The 20,534-nt window shown below is 39.6% G+C and overlaps 1 protein-coding gene across 4 annotated transcripts in view; it reads left to right on the top strand.

The window, feature by feature from the left end:
- LOC102044382 (protein SOGA3) overlaps nt 1-20,534 on the top strand; it is a 50,392-nt gene that overhangs the window by 8,658 nt on the left and 21,200 nt on the right. The window contains exons 4-7 of one of the 4 annotated variants that reach the window (XM_031066695.1): nt 16,448-16,519; nt 17,114-18,289; nt 19,186-19,200; nt 19,580-19,916. In XM_031066695.1, the coding sequence (XP_030922555.1) occupies nt 16,448-16,519; nt 17,114-18,289; nt 19,186-19,200; nt 19,580-19,690 (1,374 nt within the window). In that variant the 3' untranslated portion in view covers nt 19,691-19,916. Of the gene's footprint in view, nt 1-16,447; nt 16,520-17,113; nt 18,290-19,185; nt 19,201-19,579; nt 19,917-20,534 lie in introns of those variants that run through there. The other 3 variants (XM_031066696.1, XM_005418470.2, XM_031066692.1) reach the window with 3 other exon arrangements.

Here is a 20,534-nt window from a genome sequence, read left to right as displayed (position 1 = left end):
CCCTGTTTAAGCACAGATTAGCTCTTTATACACCTCTGAGTGTTCAGGCTGCACAGACATCAGAAGGATAGCTGGAAGTTTCACTACAAAAGCTGCTATAAAAAAACTCCAAACATCTCCAAATTTGACCTCCCCCACCCTTGCAAAAAAAAAAAAAAAACAAAACCACAAAAAAAAAACAAAGCCAAAACCAACCAACCAAACAAACAAAAAAACCACCAAAAAAACCAAAACAACCAAAAAGCACCTCAAACCAACAAACCCACACTATGAAAGATCTAGTAAGATGCTGTTCCAGTCCCCTTGATCACCAATACTAGCTTGCCTTGCTTTTCTAGGATGAAAATCCAGTATCTCTTCTTTCTCATAACCCTTTCTTTCTTTAGGCCCCTTCTCCTGCCATTTAACCACAACCACTTATTTCAAGTCTTTCTTCTATAACTCACAAAGTCTCACATTCTCCAGATTCTTTCGCACAGTCTTGATCCTGTGTCTCTTTTTCTTTTTTCTTTTTCTTTTTTCTCTTTCTACTTTTCTTTCTTTTTCTCTTTTATGTCTGATAGTAGTAGTTTTGCTGTCTTCTGATTCTAAGTCCCAGTCTTGTCCTTCTCCCCCATCATTCCTTCCTTCCCTGCATCCTTCCAACTCTTCACGAGTGTCCACTCTCCTCTCTGGATTTCAAGAATTTTCTAGGTAATTTTGCTCTTATTCTGCTTTAAATATATTATCCCCATTTCTTAGCTACAACTTCTGTCTGCTGTGAAATTTTTACTTTTTCCCTGGTTCCTCCGCCCCCTCATGCAAATCTGTCAGCTTCCTTGGTTTGTTCTGTTCCTTTCCTTGTTTCCAAGCCTTAGCTCGTCATTTTTGCATCTGGACTGAGAGCAGTGGAGGATCACTCTCTGTGCTAGGAAACAGCAACTATATCACTGTGAGCACCTGAATGAAGGTTTCTGGTTCTAATGCCTGGCTTCAGCTTTATCCGGACCCTCATGGAACAACAATTGCAGGACTAGTTGGCTTTGCCTTCTGGCCCTGGAGTTGGAACATAATCTGTCAGCGGGAGGAAACATGCAGATTGATAGCTGGCAGTGGGAGAGGGTGAGGTAATTTATAAATACTGAATTTTCAGCAATTCAAACTGGTAAGCTCCAATGAATAATTACCTGGTAATATATAGGAATGGAAAATTTCTAGAAGTTTATGTCATCCTTTTGATGAGTTAGGAAAGTATGAGGTATACATTGTATATAAACACAAAAATGGTCTGGAACACAGACATATTGGGATGTGTCAAGAGAACAGTTTCTAGAATAATTTACTATGAGCAAACAAGAATATTGTCATCTTAAAAAGCGCTGAATAATTTGCTTAAATTTCCCAAAATATTAGCAGTGTTGGTAACTTATCCCAGGACAGATGCTTGGTGTGGAAAATCTGCAACGCTTAAAATATAATGAGGTTGCAAGAAACTGGAAACAAGTCTCATAAAGAGTGGTGGTTTCCAGCATTTCCAACAGGCAAGGCAGCCATATCCAACAGTAACATTACATAATTGGAAGCTTTCAGAACTTCTTTGCCTGGTAGTCATCTTGATCCCTTCTCCCAGCACCTTAAACTTCACCGTCTCACGGTCAGTGCTGCCAGTGCTTCCACTGTCCATTAAACCTCTGATCACTGATTCCTTGTTTGCAAGAGGTCCATCAAAGTAATTGCTACAGCTGACTTACTAATCACCTGTGGCAAAAGTGTCTTCAATCCATTGCAGAAATCATGTGACTGCTAGTTGTCTGAAAATGCTTCCTCCTGAAAATGATTTCTCCTCGTTCATCAGATGATCAGGAGGAGACACTTCAGAGAGTGCTCCTCTCTCCTCTGGTTGTTGCCCGTAGCTCACAGCTGGCCCATCCTGTCACAGGATGCAATTGAACTGCTCTTTTGTGTGGAGCCAAACCCTTCTTCCTCACCTTTAGAGTTTTCATCAATCCATTGCTGCACTCCAGGCATGTGAGCTATCCTGACAGGTCTCTGTGATTCCAGTGAGGTCATAACTATGTGGATATTCATGGATTTCTAGCTTCTGTTTGTTGCCCATGCTGCATGCATATGAATCACTGGAGACTGATGCTTGGTTGTTGTGGTTTGAAAGAGAAAGTTTAAGTTTCCTCCATCATGCTGTCTCCCAGGCACATCATAATTGCACCTCATATTTTCATTTTTCCTCAGAGTTAGAGCCTCATTTCAAACAGCTGGTAATGGAGGGAGCACAGTAAAGCAGAGTGAGATGAGAGGCTGCTGTAGCTGCTCATCCTCACAGGCTCAGTGCAGTGAGTGGAACTCTTTGGAGACTTAACAGTAATTTGCTTGCTCCTGGCACCAGATGGCAGCAGGGGAGGATTTAATAGGGCTCTCACAAAACCAGTTCCTTCTTGTGTCTTTTGGAGTATCCAATACTAAGTCTATCAGCAACAATTTTACCAACAGTACCTTTAAGCAGAGGGCTTCTGTGATCTGGAATTTCGGTTTGTTGTCTCAAAAAAAAGGCAAGTTGTTTTGATGAAAAGCACAACAGGATACTTATAAGACTTTTCAAAAAGAGATGAGAAAAAAATGTCTGCCTGGGTTTGTACGGGAAAAAGAGAAAAAGTCCTGTATCTGCAAGCACAGCTCAGTGATTTCTAAGCACCACATCCCAGCAGATGTGTAACCCCCAGTCAGACTTGCATGTGTGGTATTCTGTTACCTTTGGTGTCTTGCCCAAGTATTTTGTTCCTTTAAAAACAGTACTCAGCAGGGATGCTATTCGTAACCTGTGAGGGTGTGATTCTGACACACTTGCTCAGAGCACACTGTGACTTCACAGGGACTGGGATAAGCCGAGTTTGCTTCGGTTTTGTTCTTTGAATATGAGAAAAGAATCATAATGGAGACAGAAATTAATGTGTGTAACAGAATCTGTTGTAGTAATTCGCTGAAAATGTCATGCTATAAGCAGGAAAAAAAAGTGCATTTGAGAAGCAGCTGATGCTTAAACTTTGTAAAATTAGATTTTAATTATCTATCTGCCATCAGCAATTCACATGAGCCTTTTGCTTCAAGAGAGTTACTCAAAATTGAATATATGCTCAATAATAATGCATTCCAAAACATAGGTAATAAATATGGAATTATTTCAAAGGAATAAAGCTCCATAAACATCTTATTTTGGAGAGATTTTGTGAGTAAAGATACATGGAAGGGATATTTTTCAGTCATTGAAGTTGGTGTGCTGCTTTGTTAATTTCTACTGAATGGTCTGAAAATTGACAAGGGTGTGTAAAAGAAGTGGCAAGATTGATGGCTGATTAGAAAGTAATAATGAAGGAGTGGCAGCTATAGTAAAAAAGAGTATATCTGGAATAGGTTTAAAACAGAAACTAATTTAGCCATCACAGAATAAAGACTGATCAGTTCTTTTAAATCTGTAAACATAATGCTGCTACTCTGATTTCATGGGGATGTGAGAGCTCTTTCCTTGTGTCGGAATCTTATTTTATTTTCCTTCATCTCTGTGGTAGATAGCAGCAGCCTTAGATTTGCAAGCTCTCTTGTCAAAGGAGTTACTGATATTATATACAGTCTCCAGGTAAAATTATAGTCTCTTTGCAGTAAGGTGTATTTTAAAGGGAAAAAAAAGTAATGACCATCTTAAAAAAAACCCACAAAAAACCTAACTGAAATGGAAGCATAGAATAAAACTTGAGCTTCCAAACACATAGAAACTATGTTTTACAGAAAGGACGTCAGTCCCAACATTCTGGTCTCAAGCACCTGAAACCCTTTTTTTTTTTTTTTTTTTTTTGCTTGGATAATTCTTTTCAAAGTTGTTCTTTGCTACAGAATCACTTCAAGCAGTCAAAAACTATATATGTAAAGCAAATCAGGCTAAGGAAGGGCCCACACACTGAACAAGCAGTTGCTAACATGTCCCTTAGATGGTTTTGACCTGGGTCAGCTGCCACTGCTTCAGTGCTTGGGCATGATTTGGGGTCTAGCCTGGGTCAGAGCTTGTTACAGATCGACAATTTGGATGTGTTCCTGTTTGTTTGAAAGGAAGCTGTAGGGTAGTTCAGCTGTATTGTCATCACAGCTGAATGGAGACTGAATTGTGAGGAGCCAGTTGGCATTGGGTCCTGAGAACAGTCTCTGACCATTTCATTTACCAGTGCAAGAACTAGGCAAAGGTTCTGTGACTTGGTGTGGAGCCAGATGAGATGGCAAATGAGATGCAGAACAGCAAGTCCAGTCTGTTGCTGCCATGTGATTTCATACTGCTGGGAATTACTTGGCAAGGGGCAATCACTTGGCATGCCCAGTTGTCCGTGGAAGTAATGGACAGGGTGGGAACTGTGGATCAGGTGGTAGATGGTAACTGGTTATCAGAGAAAATGGTTTGTGAGCATTAACTCACCATAGGGCAGGTGGTAAAAGATGTGTTTCTCTTAATACAGACTTTAGAGTATGACTTCCTCAAGATATAAAGGAGAAAGAAAACCTTTTTATCTCTTTGCTGAGTAGGCAGCTTCACTACTGACTTCACTAAGGCTGCCAAAATACAATACCACATTAACAAATGGAGAAAAGTCTGGGAAATACAATATTAGAGGGCTTCTTAATGGTCCTCAGTCACAGAAAAAAAAGTTTTTATTTTTGTACTTCCCAGTTTCAGTATTGCTTTACTCAAATGGACATTCAAGTGTCCCTATATACAATTTAGACATAAGGGTATCAACTTGACTGCTTAATTGAAACAAAAAGTTGCCAGATCACTTAAAAGTGTAAAAATGACCTCCCTTTTTTAGATGATTCTTAAATAGCTCTATTATGTTACTTTTCACAGTATCAGAGACAGCATATAATCTACGCTGGTTCTTTAGTTGTTGTTTTGCCTAAGTTGGTTTTGTTGTTTGTTTTTTGGTGTTTTTTTAAATAATGTATTGTGCATTTCAAATTCCAGCTCACATGTTATTTTTGCTCGGTTTTTCATTTTTGGCAGGTGGAATTTATTTTTTTTTTGCCATAAGATATTATGTATGATTATTTATTTTTTTTTTGCCATAAGATATTTTATCTTTATATCTTAAAGAAAGAGATTGCATGATAGAGAGGGGAAATTCAATATCTTTGTACTGGTACAAAAACATGAATTGGAATATAGATGTAGGCTAGGATTCTCTAGATTTAGAGGAAATCCATATGACTTTGCAAAATTGCTTTCTATTACTTGGAAGGCTTTATAGAGGCAGAACAGAAACATTTTCTTGATGTTGAACCAGAGATGTTTTTGTATGGAATCAATGTCCACCAAAAGTCATCATATTACTGGAAGTCCCACCGAGGCTTTGATGAGTAATAGTTATACATGATTTCTGTCTCTTATACCACTGTATTTACTCCTGCCTAAATGCACCTGTCCCTTAAAAGAAACAGCTGAAATAAGAGAGTATTTGCAATGTGCTGATGCAGGTCAAATATGAGCTTGTTTTAGATTGAAAAAGAAATTGCCATAGCTCTGTTACTGTTTTAGTGTATGTGGTCATTGCTGGTTTCAGGGCTATCTCTCTCACAGTATTAAACTGAACTTTTCAGAAACCCCACATGAAAGAATATTCTGTCTTTACATTCTCTGGATGTTCTAGCAAATCTACAGTTTCAAAAACCTCCAGAGAACTCTGTAGCCTGATAGATTTTTCAGTTATTCTGCACATGGAATTTCCCAATGCATCCTTCAGATGCTCATGACAGGAGTTTGGCAGAGCCTCACAGCTGTAGGCACTTTGTCCTGGCTTTAGGAGAGTAAATAGGAAGTAGCACCATGGAGGTTCGTGCTGCTCTGCATTTTGGCTGAACCCAGCTGTCGGTGTAAGGAGGGGAACCTTGTCCTGTCACAGTACAGATGGCTGTTCTGGAACATGTCATGGGCCCTCAGGGTGTGACCTCAGACCTCAGTGCTGTTTCCAGTGTAAAAACAGGTGAAACAACTTGGCATGACCTCAAATGGAACATGGACAGCAGAGATATGTACAATAAAGCTATCAAAGAATTTCTAAATTTAGTATTCAGTAGTAATTGTTCATCACTTTTTTCAGAATGATGGTTCTGAGAATTTAGGTGGCTGGCATAAATTACCCAGTATGTTCAGAATCAGAAAAGCCTGGTGAAGCAAGCGTACCTTTGTGTGCTGCTCTGACTAGCATGTAGTTCCTACAGGAAGGAGAAGTGATACTGCTTGTTAACTAGTATCCTAATGGCCCATAGTAGCATGCAAAAGATGTAGTGTGATACTTCAGCCTTTTGCTGGAGTTTAGTCCTTCTTTAAAAACATTTTCCTATGTCCTTCTCCCTGCCCTCACCCCCACTCAATCCCCCCCAAAATCAACCCAACTTAATGTTTTGCTGCCGGTGCTTTATAATGTCACTTGTGTTTGCCTGCAGTCCATTTAGAAATGAAAGGTTATGAAGTCCAGATTATCAATCAGATTCAAGGTGATGAATCAGATTTAAGATTCAGGTGGAAAACCAGTGCACAGATGTATCAACAAAGTCCATGACTGGTGACGGGAGCAACTGCCATTGGTGAGCTAATGACAGACTCACTGCATCTCACACAACTCAAGCAAGACCTGAAGCATGGGCTGAGCTGAAATGGGGCTCCTGGGCCTGGGGGCAGGGTGTCTGGGGAGGCCCCTGATCTGTAGTTCTATGGAATATCTGATAGGATGGAAAGAAGAAGGAGGCTGATTCTTTTCAGTGGTGTTCAGTGACAGGACAAGAACAAACTTTAGTGTGAAGATGCTCAAACACTGAACTCATTGCCTATAGAGGAAGGAGATTCCGCCTCTGGAGAAATTCAAGACCACACAGGACATGGCCCTGAGAAGCTTGTTTCAGTTGTCTGTGCTCTGAGCAGGGGGCACTGGACTAGATCTTCAGAGGTTGTGAGAGACTGTACTATTAAATGATTAATGACTCAAAACATTTGTCCATTTGTGGAGGCGCCAGGGTGCTTTGCTGAGGCCAGTTGTGGGAACTGATCATAACAGAGGTCTCTTTCAGCCCCAACTGTTCTGATCTGTTCTTGTTAGTAACAAGCAGAATCTAATTTCCCATTTTGCAGTGGAGCATAGAGGGGTAGAAAAGGTTGCTTCTGGATAGGGAGAAGGAAATGGTTTCCGGGTTACTTCTGCTAAACAGGAGACCTCAGGCTCTGTCCAAGCAGACTTTTTTCCCGAGGCAAAACACAGCAAATGAGCAGGAGATCTGAGGCAGCTACATGCTACCAAGAAGGGCATGTTCCCAGTGGCAGTGATATTGCACAGAGGTTTGTGCCTCTGCTGGTGTTCTGTGTCGTACAGCTGTGCACGTGTGTGTGTGTGCACAGCACTGAGCTCTCCATCAGGCACATACCTCATGTGCAGTGCAGGAGGGAGGCAGGAAGAACAAAATGCAACAAGGGAAGTGTTGTACATGTTCAGTGGTGGGGAACACTGCCCTGCAAATGGCTTCTGTGTGCCATTGTTCAAGGCAGCCAGCTGATTCTTCATAAACTGGCAGTGTGCTGGCCGTGCTTTACCTCTGAACTGTCCTGGAAGAATATGACACTTCAGGGAGCAGAATGGCATGTTCTGACCCTCTTCTTTTAGACCCTGTAATCTTTTAGACCCTCTTATTTGCACACATTTATAGCTATATGCTGTAATATGTGTCACTTGGCAGGGGGAACACCCAGCTATATGTGTACTGGGTTCTGGGATCAGCTCAGCAGCTCTTCTGAATCATGTGGAATCAATGCTAGCCAGGAACAAGAGCACCAGGCTTTTGATGTGTTGGGTTGGGGGTTTTTTTTGGTTGTTTTTTTGGGTTGTTTGTTTGTTTGTTTTTGTGGGGTTTGTTTGTTTGTTTTTGGTTTTGTTGTTGTTTTTGTTTTTTCCATTTACTTCAGTGTTCATAGTATCAACAAATGCATCCTCTTGGCATTAGAGGAATTCAGATTTTGGAAATATTCCATAGCTAAGAGTTCCAAGTATTGCATTTTGAAGTAAAAGGGAATGGATTAACCTCTCAGATGTGCAGATGTGCTTTTATGAAGTCTTTGTTTCTGCTTAGATTTTTTGACATGTGATGTGATTTCCCCCCTTTCCCCCTCATTGCTAGTATTAACAAGCGTGTAGATCAAGATGTGTAGAATAAAACCTGCAGGTATCAAGTCTGTTTTGCTTTGCTTGATCCTGGTTGCATGATTGTTTTAATTGACTTTGGCTAGCTTAGCAATGAATCCAGGTTAGGATAACAGCAAAGCCCTTTGCTTAGGTCACAGGTGAGTACTTGCACTTAGAAAGTCTTTGCCATGCATCTGTTTCCATCAGTGCTGTCTGTAATGAGAGGACTCTACCTCCCTGCAAAGCATGACTGATGATGACATCCAACTGCCCTGATTATCAGCAATCTTTTAAATTACAGGCTAGTCTAAATTATTTTAAATTTACAGATGCTAGCAGTTTAAATCTTTGATTAAATTATTAATTATAGAAGCACCAGTAACAGTGTTCCAGAACAACTTTTGAAATGGAATATTGACTTGCTGATACATATAAATACATGCAGAGGTTTATTTTTCTTGTGATGGGCTTCCAGGAGTATTGTTGCTCAGTTTCCAAATTTTGGTCAAGTTTCATGTGTTCAGAAATTATGAGGACAGAACTGTCTTATACAGTAAACTAGTCTGGTCTTCTGAATAACACAGGTCATAAAATACCCCAGCTATTTTTTTCAAGCTGGTGCCTACTTTTCAGAAAAGGGTGCTGGTCTGTGCTAAAAATTAACAGTTGAGAACAGTCTACCACAGCTCTTCACAAACTGTCCCAGCAACAGGTAAAAATTTGCACCTCCTTTCTCATCTGAATTTGTTGAAAGTTAGTTACCAGGCAGGAAACATACTTTCTTTCTGCCTTGCTAAATTCAAGAGTTCAGCATCAATGTTTTGGTGTTTGTTTTTTAATTTGTTTAAAATCTTCATGCTTAGGGTTGTTATCATTTACCCATGTGAAAACTCAGCATTTAGCATAGGTTAGGAATTTGACCTCTCTCAAAGGAGAAAGGTAGACATTACTTGGAAGTGAATTTTTCCATGTGCCTGAGGCTGGTTTGATTCTGTGGAGAGGCACACCCTTTCTACTTACTGCACAATGAGCCTCAGTTTTGATATCTGCATCCCACATTAATAAACCTTTTGGTCACAAAATTACACCTTGATATAATTTCAGCTGATTATTGTCTATGACCCTGCAGGTTTTTTTTAGAGATATGGCTTTTCAAGAGATCTTCTCTATTCTCTAGGCAGTTCTTCTGTTGTATTAGCATAACTTTTATTCCTTGTTCTTACATCTGTATCTTCATATTTAGTCATATTAAAACAGATTTTATTTGATTGCAGAAAGGTTTGTATCAGTGACCTTCCTTTCCAATATTTAGTGTTTCTCCAACCTTTACCCTGCAGTCTTTATCCAATGTTATTTTATGGGCCTTCTTTCCAGTTAGTAAGAAAAAATGTTAATTAGAGTAGGACCTAGAATTGATTCTTGCATAACCCCATTAGGGCTGCTGTGGTATTAATTTGCAGGTGATTTGCTGGTTCAGTGACATTTATGATAAATGCTGAAGAGTCAAATATTTGTTCATGATAGCTAATTAAAAATACATTCCAGTGATCAAATATTTATGAGTGGAAGACTGTCAAGCTTCTTTTCAGAATGAGATTTTCACATTTCTAGCAAAGGGAACATTTAAATAATAGTTTTAGGTCAACCTCTACATTAAGGTTTTATGTCAGCCTAAGAGTCACAGCCCCTTCCCTTACTGGGAGTAAGCATTTCCCATAAGAACCTGAGCAAGTTTCATTTAGGGGGAAGAGTTATTATTTAGGAGGACAGGACATGGGGATAAAGAGATGGATCTTACAGTTTCTAGAACTTAGTGAAGCAGCTGGACACTCTGCTCTAGCCAGGACTGCAATGTCCTCCTTCCCCTCATCTCCATCCATTGCTAAAATACCAGGAAAAGTGTTGGATGCAGGCTTAGGTTAGGTCAAATCAGACTGGTATCAGAATGAGAAAAGTAGGCGTGGGGCTGTCCAAACTTATAAAACACCTTCCTTCCATTTCAGGTCTCAGTCTCCATGGTTTATTTTTTCTAGAGCACCTTCTTTACATGAGCTGCTCATCAAAATGTATTTAATTTGTGGCTGGATCATGCTGGCATAACGTCAGAGCACTGCAGTCTGATCCTCTGTTTTCAATGACTAAACTTTCCTAACACCTTTGAAACTTCCCCGTATGTTGCATTACAGAAAATACTTTTCAGCCAATTTACAAAGAGTTAGCTTTACAAAAGCGCTTCCCCACGTAAACACAGACAAAAGAAGAGACCAAGAGTAACAGAAGAATTAATCTTCAATTTTCACATCCTTTCAAATGAACTCTATAATCTGAGTTTTTGGTGAGATGTGCCTGTAAGTGGAAGTTGTCAGAAGGGCACAGTCTCAGAGGGTAAGCTTCAAAGCTCCTTTCTCTGCTGTGCACCTGTAGATGCACCTGGATGTGCCTGTGCTTGATGCTGTCCCGCCCTGTGAATCTAGGTGAGGGATTGTAAGTGTTGTCTGTGCACTTAATGCAACTCTTGAGTATCAAATGAGCGTGGACATCAATGGACATGTGTGATCGGCCCACAGCTTTGCAGAACCGCCTTCTCTATACATTTCCAATGAGCAGTGTAGAGGTACACACTACATGCAGAATCATTCCTATTTTCCTTCTCCCTACTTTTCATTTTTGACACAAATCTTTTTTGTTGGGATATTGTAACTACACTTTGATTAATATATATGTATTTGTGCAACCAAGGCAATGAACCTCGTCTGGTTGCTGGCACTTTCCTGTTCTCATGAAAATCTGTTTGGAATCTCTTCTGAGATATCCTTCTAAGACTGAAAAACTATGCATGTGGTACTAGGTGTGAGAAAAAACGAAATCTCTTATGTATTTAATTTATAATTGCTATATACATATCTGTGCCTGTGAATATTGCTATTGTTATGTGGTAGTGGTTTTAACTATGTTGACGTGCTGTCTGTCGTGCTGACAGTCCCAGATAAAGGATGGAGCAGTGCATTGTACTAGGCATTGTGCTAAGCCCGTCAAAAAGACTGAATATCTCCTCTCAGAACAGACAAATAGCAGAGCTGGCAAATAAACACCAACTTAGGAAACCCTAGGAAAAGTGTAACTATCATCAGTATGCAGTACAATAACTTATTCCTGCACTTGCACTTCAAAATATTCATGATGTTCTAAGATCTTCTTTTGCATTTCAGGATTAGGGAGCCAAGCATAAGATGGTTGTGATTTCTGCATCTATAACAAAGCCTTGCTGGATAGCATTGGAGAAATAACCATGTCTAGCTCTTCCATGTTTTAAAAGGTTCAAATGGCAGAAGACCTCTTCCTCCTCAGAGAAATTGCTTCCACTGTTTTGTGATATCCTGGTGGATGAAGGAGTGTGCAATCACAGAAAGCAAAGTATCAGTTTGGATGGCTCTTTGACCAGGATGTAGTGAGAGCTTTGAAAAGGTGGCTTTCATCTACTTTCATCATTTTTTTTGAATAAGGAAAAGAAGGAAGCAAATGTCATGGAAGCATAAATATGCTGCTTCATTTAAGCACTGCAAAGAATGCTTTTACCTAGTTATACCACAATAGTTACTATGATATGCTCTAACAATGTTTTAGTTCAAACTGCAAAACTCTTTCTCTAGATAAGGTGCAAATATTGCATATATTTTCCCCTTCTTTTGTATTTTTTCTTATTTAATTGATAAATAATAGTAAAGGATCTGAAAGTGGTAACTGAGATAATTCCTAAATAAATGCAAATGAAATAATACAAATATTGGAGGTCAGCTTCTCTTTTCTCTTCTACAATATGAAGTCATTCTACTACCTGAGAACTATTTTTCTTTCTCTAGTGCAGTAGTAAACATTGCTTTCATTTTGTGTTGCTCCTCAGCAGTGTTTTGGAAATAAGCCACTTTAAATATGAAGAGAGTGTTGGTACAGCTATTAGGGATGTGCTTAGTGTTTGCTTTGTGGACAGGTAGGCTGTGCTTTTTGTATCTCAGTTATCCTCTGCTTTTTCATTTGTGGTTTAATTTTGCAAGCAAGTAGAATACAGAAATATTCAAGACTTCTGCTCTTGAATGGTGGTGGAAGGCGTAAGGTATTGTATCATTCTGTGTACTTGTGCTAATGACAGACAAAACCAGGGTCTTGAGCTGGAAAATTGCACTAAGACTTGCAGAATAAGGAAGACATGTTAAAAACAAAGGTTGGTTGTTGTTGTGTTGTTGTTGGAGAATATAAATTTTCAATTTGCCAACAGAGATAGTGTCAATTTAGTTTTTATTACATTAGACCCAGTGGCAGAAAACTAAAAAATCTCTCTTGTGTCTGATTTGATCCAGCTCCATGAGTTACGCAGCAATATTGATTAAAGGGAAAATGCAGAGAGAGGCTTAGGGCAAATTTACAATTCCCTTGTCATAATCACTCTGTGACACAAAGAGGAAAGTTTGTGCAGCCCAAAACTTGTTCGGTATTCATCGGCTCTTCAAGACTGTAAAGTGTAAAGTGTTGGGTTTACTCTGATTTTCAAAAGCACTGCAGATGTGTCACAGCAGCTGGGAGTCAGCTTACCATAGCCAAGTACAGCACAGCTTTGTGCAGATGAGGTTTGTGGTAGCTGTGGAGATTCAAGGAGCTGCGCACCCTTTGCCGTGTTCTGTGAGGAGAGATAAAGGCTGTTGTGGGGCCTCTGTGCATGCATAAATCCTGTGATGTGTCAGGAATTCCTCCCGTGGTTGCCTACTGTGACTTTTAGATAATATACCCCTAGATCAGGCTTGAAATAATCAAGCCTAAGCATCTTGAAAAATCTTGGTAGGTTTTGTTTAAGGATTCTTTATTAATTGCTGAGATATTTATTGTAGCTTAGAATAAGGCAGGAAGAATTTCAGTTCATTTTATAGCTTTACTACTCAGTAGAGTGTGATGAAATTATCTCCATATTGTGTTATTCTCAGAGTAGATTTCAGGTCTCTTTCCGCCTGAGAAACAGGGAGCATGACAGGTGATGTTAGGGCTGCACATTTGGCTTGCGATTTAGGGCTGGCAAGAGAAGGATTATGCCATCTTGAGAAGTGCTTAGCATCTCCAGCAAGACATTGGATAAATTCCAGTGAAGGTCACTGGAGAATTGATGCTGCTGAGCACCGCAGCAGAATTGCCCTTTGCGTGTGATCTGGTTTGCATCCAATACAAACCTCATCTTATCCTGGCTGTGGACACTTCTGAATAGGATTTTTTTAATTATATGGAAAAAAATTATCTGAGCCCAGAAACTCTCAAAACCAATTCTAGCATATGAAGGGCAGATTTTTTGCTACAGTTGAGAAAGCAGCAGAGGTGGCTTTTAGTGACAAGCAATTTAGTAATGTCCAGTCTCAGTTTAGTATGAAGATTTGCATGCAGGAGTCTGAATTGCTATTTTTTCATTCTGCCATATGTTAGTTTGAACATTTTATTCTTTTTTCCATTTTGCTGTGATGAATTTCATTGTTTATTTCATTAGCGGCAATAACTTTTTTCATGTTGATAATTGAACTGGAAGACTGCAGTAGGCAGGCTTGAGAGACCTGATGGAAAGAGTAGCCACCGTAACTTGTGAAATGCAATCTGGAAGAAACTCTCAAAAATTTAGTATTTATAGCAAAAGTTTAATATTTATAGCAGAATATACTTCTTGGTATGTGGCATTCTTTGTTTAGTGTGATATTGCCATTGCCTCAGTACCCTGACATTATGTTGTAGGACACTGTGATTGTGAGGATATTTTCTGTCAGCTGAGATGTGTGAGATCTTAACCTCTAGTGATCAGAAATTGTCTCATGGTGTTTTTCATATGAAAAGAGATCATACCAATTCCAGCTGGGCCTAATCTTCTTACCCACATCATCCTGCTAATTGAATTGTGCGTGTTCTTCATTGCTTTCTGCTATAAAATTTTTGGTAAATGCTGGGATTTTGTTGGTAAACAATACAAGATCTGGAGAGCTGGTTGTAATTGAAATAGAGCAGAACAGAAAGTAGTGCCTAGTCATTACATAGCCACAACTACTGTTGTAATTTTAATGTTGCTATCCTGGCTACTAAAAAGAACACCAAAAAAATAGAGCAAGAAAGGAGAAAAACAGGAGGGTTGTGTTGCACATCAAACCTATAAAAGTACTTTTTCGTATATCTCTTATCTTCTGAAAAGTTATAGGGTACAAAAGAAGTTTCAGCCCAGCATTCCAGAACTTCATTATTTCTGGAGAGATGCTGACCTCAACAGGGTGGGCAAAAGGCATTTAGGTAATAAATCAGAAATAAAGTTTAGCAATAGCTTATTTATTTATTTATTTATTTATTTATTTATTTATTTATTTATTTATTTATTTATTTATTTGATACTATTATTATCAGTGGGTGGTATTGGCATAAATGCAGGGCAAGGAAAAGTTTGCAGTGTAAACTGATTTGAGAAGGGTTTTTTCAAAGTGGTGATACATAGTAGTATAATTAATGGTAACACGGAGGAGGAACCTACTCCTTTGGAAGTTTAGGGCTTTATAAAGTTGCTAATTCTAAAAGAAAACAACAAAACAACCCTTTCAAAAATCCATGTACCATTTCTACAACAGGATAACTTGTGTGTGACTCTGGAAAATAACCATTTTGTTTGTAGACTAGATTCCAGAGTTGCTGGGTTTATACTGAAAGGGATAAATAGTTAATTGAACTATTTACATGTCTTTTCTGGATTCCATTAAAAGCCAGTGTTTTACAGCTATCCAGCTGTCTAGCTATGATCTTTGATTTTTTTTTTTGTTTGGTCTACTGAGAGCATTCAATGTTTCTGCAAGAGATGTAAAAATTTTATTTACGTGTGGGTCTTTCTGTGGCATTAACTTTTCCTTTTTAGTGAGCAGTCCATGAGTGTAGGAGTTTTTAATAGAGTTGATCTGCAGAAGAAAGAAGATGATTAGTACCAGCAGGCAAATGGTGCGCAGGATTGTTATGTGCAGCATACCCAGCCACTGTACTCTGTTTCTTGGGGATTATGAATATATTTTAATTCCCAGTCTGTGGAACTGGACAGCTTTTAGATGGAGATGGATTCTCCCCCAGCTGGTGCAGGGAAGAGTATGTTTCTCACAGGATGTTTCTACCAGAGCGCAGTCTCGGAAAGAGATGGTGTTGGTTATCACTGTCCTGCCTTGGGGCCTACAGTTTACCTGGGGAACACAAAAACTGGGAACAGCTGCAAGTGGGGTGTTATGTATTAACATATTCTCTCATTTGTGTGCCTCTCTCCTGCTGTTTTCTTGATGATCAGTATTGAGTGTTGCCAGTGGGATGGTGGCAGTTGTTTACCACTGGTGCTGCTTCTCCATAACGAAGTTTCTGCTGTCAGCAGCTACAAGATTTTTGCTGGATACACTAGCTGGCTTCAATCTCAGTGCATCCTGCTCTGAAAGCAGGAGTTTCCTTTCTACTCTCTTGGGCTAGATAGCAGATGAGAGGACACCAAAGAATCTCACTCGTATGGTGGTGCAGACCTGTGTTTGTGTGTTTCTGGTTTTGGGCTGGTATGATTCGTTTCTCTTTAGAATTTTGTAGTCCAAACAGTTTTAAATGGCATTTACTTGAATATGATCTGAAAACAGAACAAACATAGTGACCAGAGCTATGTGTGAGTTTGTCCCTAGTGTACACTTAGGGAAGTGTGACTGCAGTGCACTGCAAGCTTGAAGCCTGAGGATGGGACACAGTGAAAGGCGTGCTTGTAGATGCCCACAGATCTCAGTGGCACTGGTTTGTGTAGCTGTCCTACCACGAAGTCTAAGACTAAGGCTTTTTTAAAATGCCTTACCCCCCCCCAGGGTTAATATTAAATGGGAGAGCTGGGTTTCACTGCTTGTCTCAGCTTTCCCGTCTGCAAGTTACCACTTGGGATGCCCGTTTTCTTACCACTCTTGTCATGTATTAAACATTCATAATGCACTAGTCTTAAAATGTGTCGAATAAAAAAGGTAACAGACTGATTAAACTAAAACCTTATTTGTATGCCATTGCTGTTTCATTTGTGGTCTATGGCATCTTTTCTCTGTATTTAGTATCTCAAAAATTACAAGAAATTAATTCCTTTATAGTTGCATTTGATTTGCTCTCTTTTAAAATTAATGATATACAAATTATATACATCTTTAGTATAACTTTAGAAAAATTCAGTGCATGTCCTTTTGTTGTAATTGCAGCAATCACTGAAGAGGAGAGGAAGCAAAGACCTACCCAAATCAGAAAAAAAGTCACAGCAGACACCAACAGAGGTATGTAACTGTAGCCTTGATTCCTATGTGGAGACTTCAGGGAACTATGGAAATGGGGTACATGGTTTACATATTTGCACTTGGCTTGCTTTTTGCTTTGCCCTTTGTTTTCCTGTATGCTGTGAAATGGAAGAGCTCTTGCCCCAGATCTGCAGTCAAACGCCACTAATCTCAAGGACTCCCTAAACAAACTTGGTGCTTCAACAGAATCCACCAGCTTTCACCTACTCTATATTTTAGGCAAAGTAAATGGCAGCAGCAGTGAAACAAGATTTATAGGCTCTATTTGTGCTGATTTCAGGATTTTTGAGCACTGTAAAGTCTGATGATGTTGCAAGCATAGAAAATATAAGATTTTTTACAAGCTCCCCTTTTCCCATCCCCAAGGTACTTCTGGGGACTGTGCAAATTTTAGTCACAAGTAAAATAGTATTTTCCCCTCTTTTTAATTTATTGATCAGTGAAAAAATATTGCAGGAAAATATCTTAGTATCTAAAGCCATGTACCTGTGATAATCTTGTAAGTTAAGACAATCCCACTGGAGGTCTCCTGTTTGATTTCAAAATTCTTCAAATACTGCTTTTTTTTCTAAGGATGACAATGAAGACCTGAAATGCCAGCTACAGTTTGTCAAAGAAGAAGCAGCCTTGATGAGGAAGAAAATGGCTAAAATTGATAAAGAGAAAGACAGATTTGAACACGAGCTGCAAAAATACAGATCATTTTATGGGGATTTGGACAGTCCCTTGCCAAAAGGTGAAGCAGGTGGGCCACCTACCACAAGAGAAGCTGAACTTAAGCTTCGATTGAGGCTTGTGGAGGAGGAAGCTAACATTCTTGGGAGGAAAATAGTGGAACTAGAGGTAGAAAATAGAGGACTGAAAGCAGAGCTCGATGATTTAAGAGGAGATGATTTCTCAGGGACCACTAACCCGCTCCTGGGAGAGCAGAATGAATCCCTGTCAGAATTACGACAGCATTTGCAGCTAGTAGAAGATGAAACAGAATTGCTGAGGAGAAATGTAGCTGATTTAGAAGAACAAAACAAACGCATAACAGCTGAGCTGAACAAATACAAGTACAAGTCTGGGGCCCATGAGAGCTCTAGGCACCATGACAATGCCAAGACAGAAGCATTACAGGAGGAGCTAAAAGCTGCACGAATGCAGATCAATGAGCTGAGTGGCAAAGTCATGCAGCTCCAGTATGAGAACAGAGTCCTGATGTCCAACATGCAGCGCTACGACTTGGCCTCTCACCTGGGGATCCGTGGCAGCCCCAGAGACAGCGATGCGGAAAGCGATGCGGGAAAAAAGGAGAGCGATGATGATTCCCGCCCCCCTCACCGCAAAAGGGAAGGTCCCATCGGTGGGGAAAGCGACTCCGAAGAGGTGCGCAACATTCGGTGCCTGACGCCCACCAGATCTTTTTATCCAACGCCGTCGGGGTGGCAGAAAAGCTTCACTGACAGGCAGCAGATGAAGGACATTCGCTCTGAAGCCGAGCGGCTGGGCAAGACAATAGACCGCCTCATTTCCGACACGAGCACCATCATCACAGAGGCAAGAATTTATGTGGCCAACGGGGACCTCTTTGGGCTGATGGACGAGGAGGACGATGGCAGCAGGATACGTGAGCACGAGCTCCTGTACCGCATCAATGCGCAGATGAAGGCCTTCAGGAAGGAGCTCCAGGCTTTCATCGACAGACTGGAAGTTCCAAAGTCTTCGGACGAACGAAGTGCAGATGAACCTTTGTCAGTGAGTCAGGTAGACTTTTACTTATTACGGCCTACAGGTAAAAAGGCTCTGCCAAGCAAATTAAACCTCAAATTTGATCTATGGCACAAAAAGAAAATTCTTTATTCTAGGCAGTGAACAAAAATCACTGTTTCCTATATTACTTGAAATTCTCATTTGGCCATATGAAAACATACTCTACCAATAGAGTTTTTTGTGAACAGTAAATAAATCTGGTCTCCTGAAAATTAAAATTATGCTCTAGGAGACAGAACATTTTACTCCTTTTTGGCTTTGCAATTGCATTTGACAGAGTTGGGCCTTCATTGCCACTAAAGGCAGTGCAAACGGTATTTTTGGTACATACGAACATGATTGTTTTCTTAGTGGATGGGTTCCTATTAAATGGATAAAAGGGAAATTTTATTAATTTTAAGCAGGAGGAAATACTAAATTTCAAAAACTGTAGAGAACATGGCAAACCACAGATTAAAAGAAACCATGCAAATCTACTTTATGGAGTCACAGAGCCACACAGTAATGTGAATATTGTAATTGCTGTGATAGATTGCATCTTGTTGAAGGCCTGTTAATCACTGCTTGCATGCAGCAGTAACAAGCATCTTTGTTGTGGTTTGTTTTTGTGCAGAATTGTTTCAGAGAGGTTTTGGGGAGCAAACTCCTTGCTGACTTAAGATCTTTTGCCATGAAAAATGAAAATTACCTACCCTTATCTTATCATGCAATCCTATAGTTGGCATATCTTGTTATTGCTAATGAAGTTATCCAATGTTTTGTAAGTCTCTTGCTGTGTTAATTTACTTTGTGCTGTCTTGCTAGTTTACAGTCGAAGTAGTTGCCAGGTGAAGCTGAAAGCTATTCTTATTCCTATGCTGACTAATTAGTCTTTTGTTTCCTTGTATCAGAAAGTCACAGACGCAGTGAGTTTAAAGCTAATCAATTACTCTACATGTATTGCATGAAATCAAACAGAGACGGCATTTAGCATGCTCACTTTCTGATCTAGCACTAGTTCTGAGCTTGTAGATCTCCCATAGACTTAAAGGCAGAGCACTGCATGGACCTACACAAATTTAAAACAAACTAATTAGTATTTTCTCTAAACAAATAATAAAATGGAGCATTTAACAATTGGACATTTCTGGGCTTGACCATGCAGAACTCTTACTGAAGTAAATGGGAGATGGGCACTTGGTCCCTCCACAAGCATATTCTGATTCACTATTTATTTTGTTGAAACTTTGGACTTGCTATTCCATTAATTGACTGTTCTCTTTGTCTTTGTATTTACTTTCCCAGATGTTCCAGCCTATCATTTTACTTATTCTCATCCTTGTATTATTTTCATCCCTTTCATACACAACAATATTTAAACTTGTCTTCCTTTTTACACTGTTTTTTGTACTGTAAGTCATTCATCATTTACTGTTCATTGTAGTGTTATTTTCAGTTTGTTTATTTTGTCCACCCTCCAAGATAAGAAGTGCAAGAGACATAGTTTCTGTAATAGCCACTGCTGTAAAAACACTGAAGACTACTTGTTTGCCAAAACCAAAGCCAAACCAAAAGAACTGCAAAAAAATGTACCAAAAAGTCACGCAGCTGAATAGGAAACCTGCCCACCGTGGTATACCAGGTAAGCAAGCAGAAAATGGAGTTTTGTACTTTGTCTGGTTTTATAATTTTTGAATGAAAATTTCCTGAGGATTGGAACCAATTTAATATTCCTTAATTTGCACCAAATCAGAAACAAACCAGAAAAATGCAGAGTGGGTGTGAGGACTCTGTTACTTTCCTCTTCCCACTCCTAGAAAAAGAATTTGTATTCTAGCCACATATGAATAGTAAAGCCACATTGTGTGTGTATTCTGCAGTTCTATATCAGAGCTTGTATATATATTTTGCATAATAGTGATGATAATGTTTTTCAGCGCTGTATTATGTGCATTAGGCCCCAGTCAAAATAGTTGATGTATAGAGCACTGTATCTGGAATGGTGGCCAGAAGCCGGAGCTCGAGAATGAGAATGCATGAGTAGCTTGAGAATGAGAAGCATGAAGAGAAGGCATCAGAGTAGCTGAGGAGTCTTCTGAGAGATATAGGCTGGCTGCATTCTCTCTGTGTTCTATAAAAATGGCCATGCTACAGTCTAACTTGAACTGATTGATGTTGAACTGATGATTGATTGAACTGATGATGATTGGGAGTGGTGTGAGTCACCTTGGCTGGTGTCAGGTTTGTCAGGTAACATTTC

This window comes from Geospiza fortis, unplaced genomic scaffold (genome assembly GCF_000277835.1).
Source record: "Geospiza fortis unplaced genomic scaffold, GeoFor_1.0 scaffold98, whole genome shotgun sequence".
NCBI classification, from domain to species: domain Eukaryota; kingdom Metazoa; phylum Chordata; class Aves; order Passeriformes; family Thraupidae; genus Geospiza; species Geospiza fortis.
Note: the sequence above shows the minus strand (reverse complement) of the source record. Positions and strands in the feature narration are given on the sequence as shown.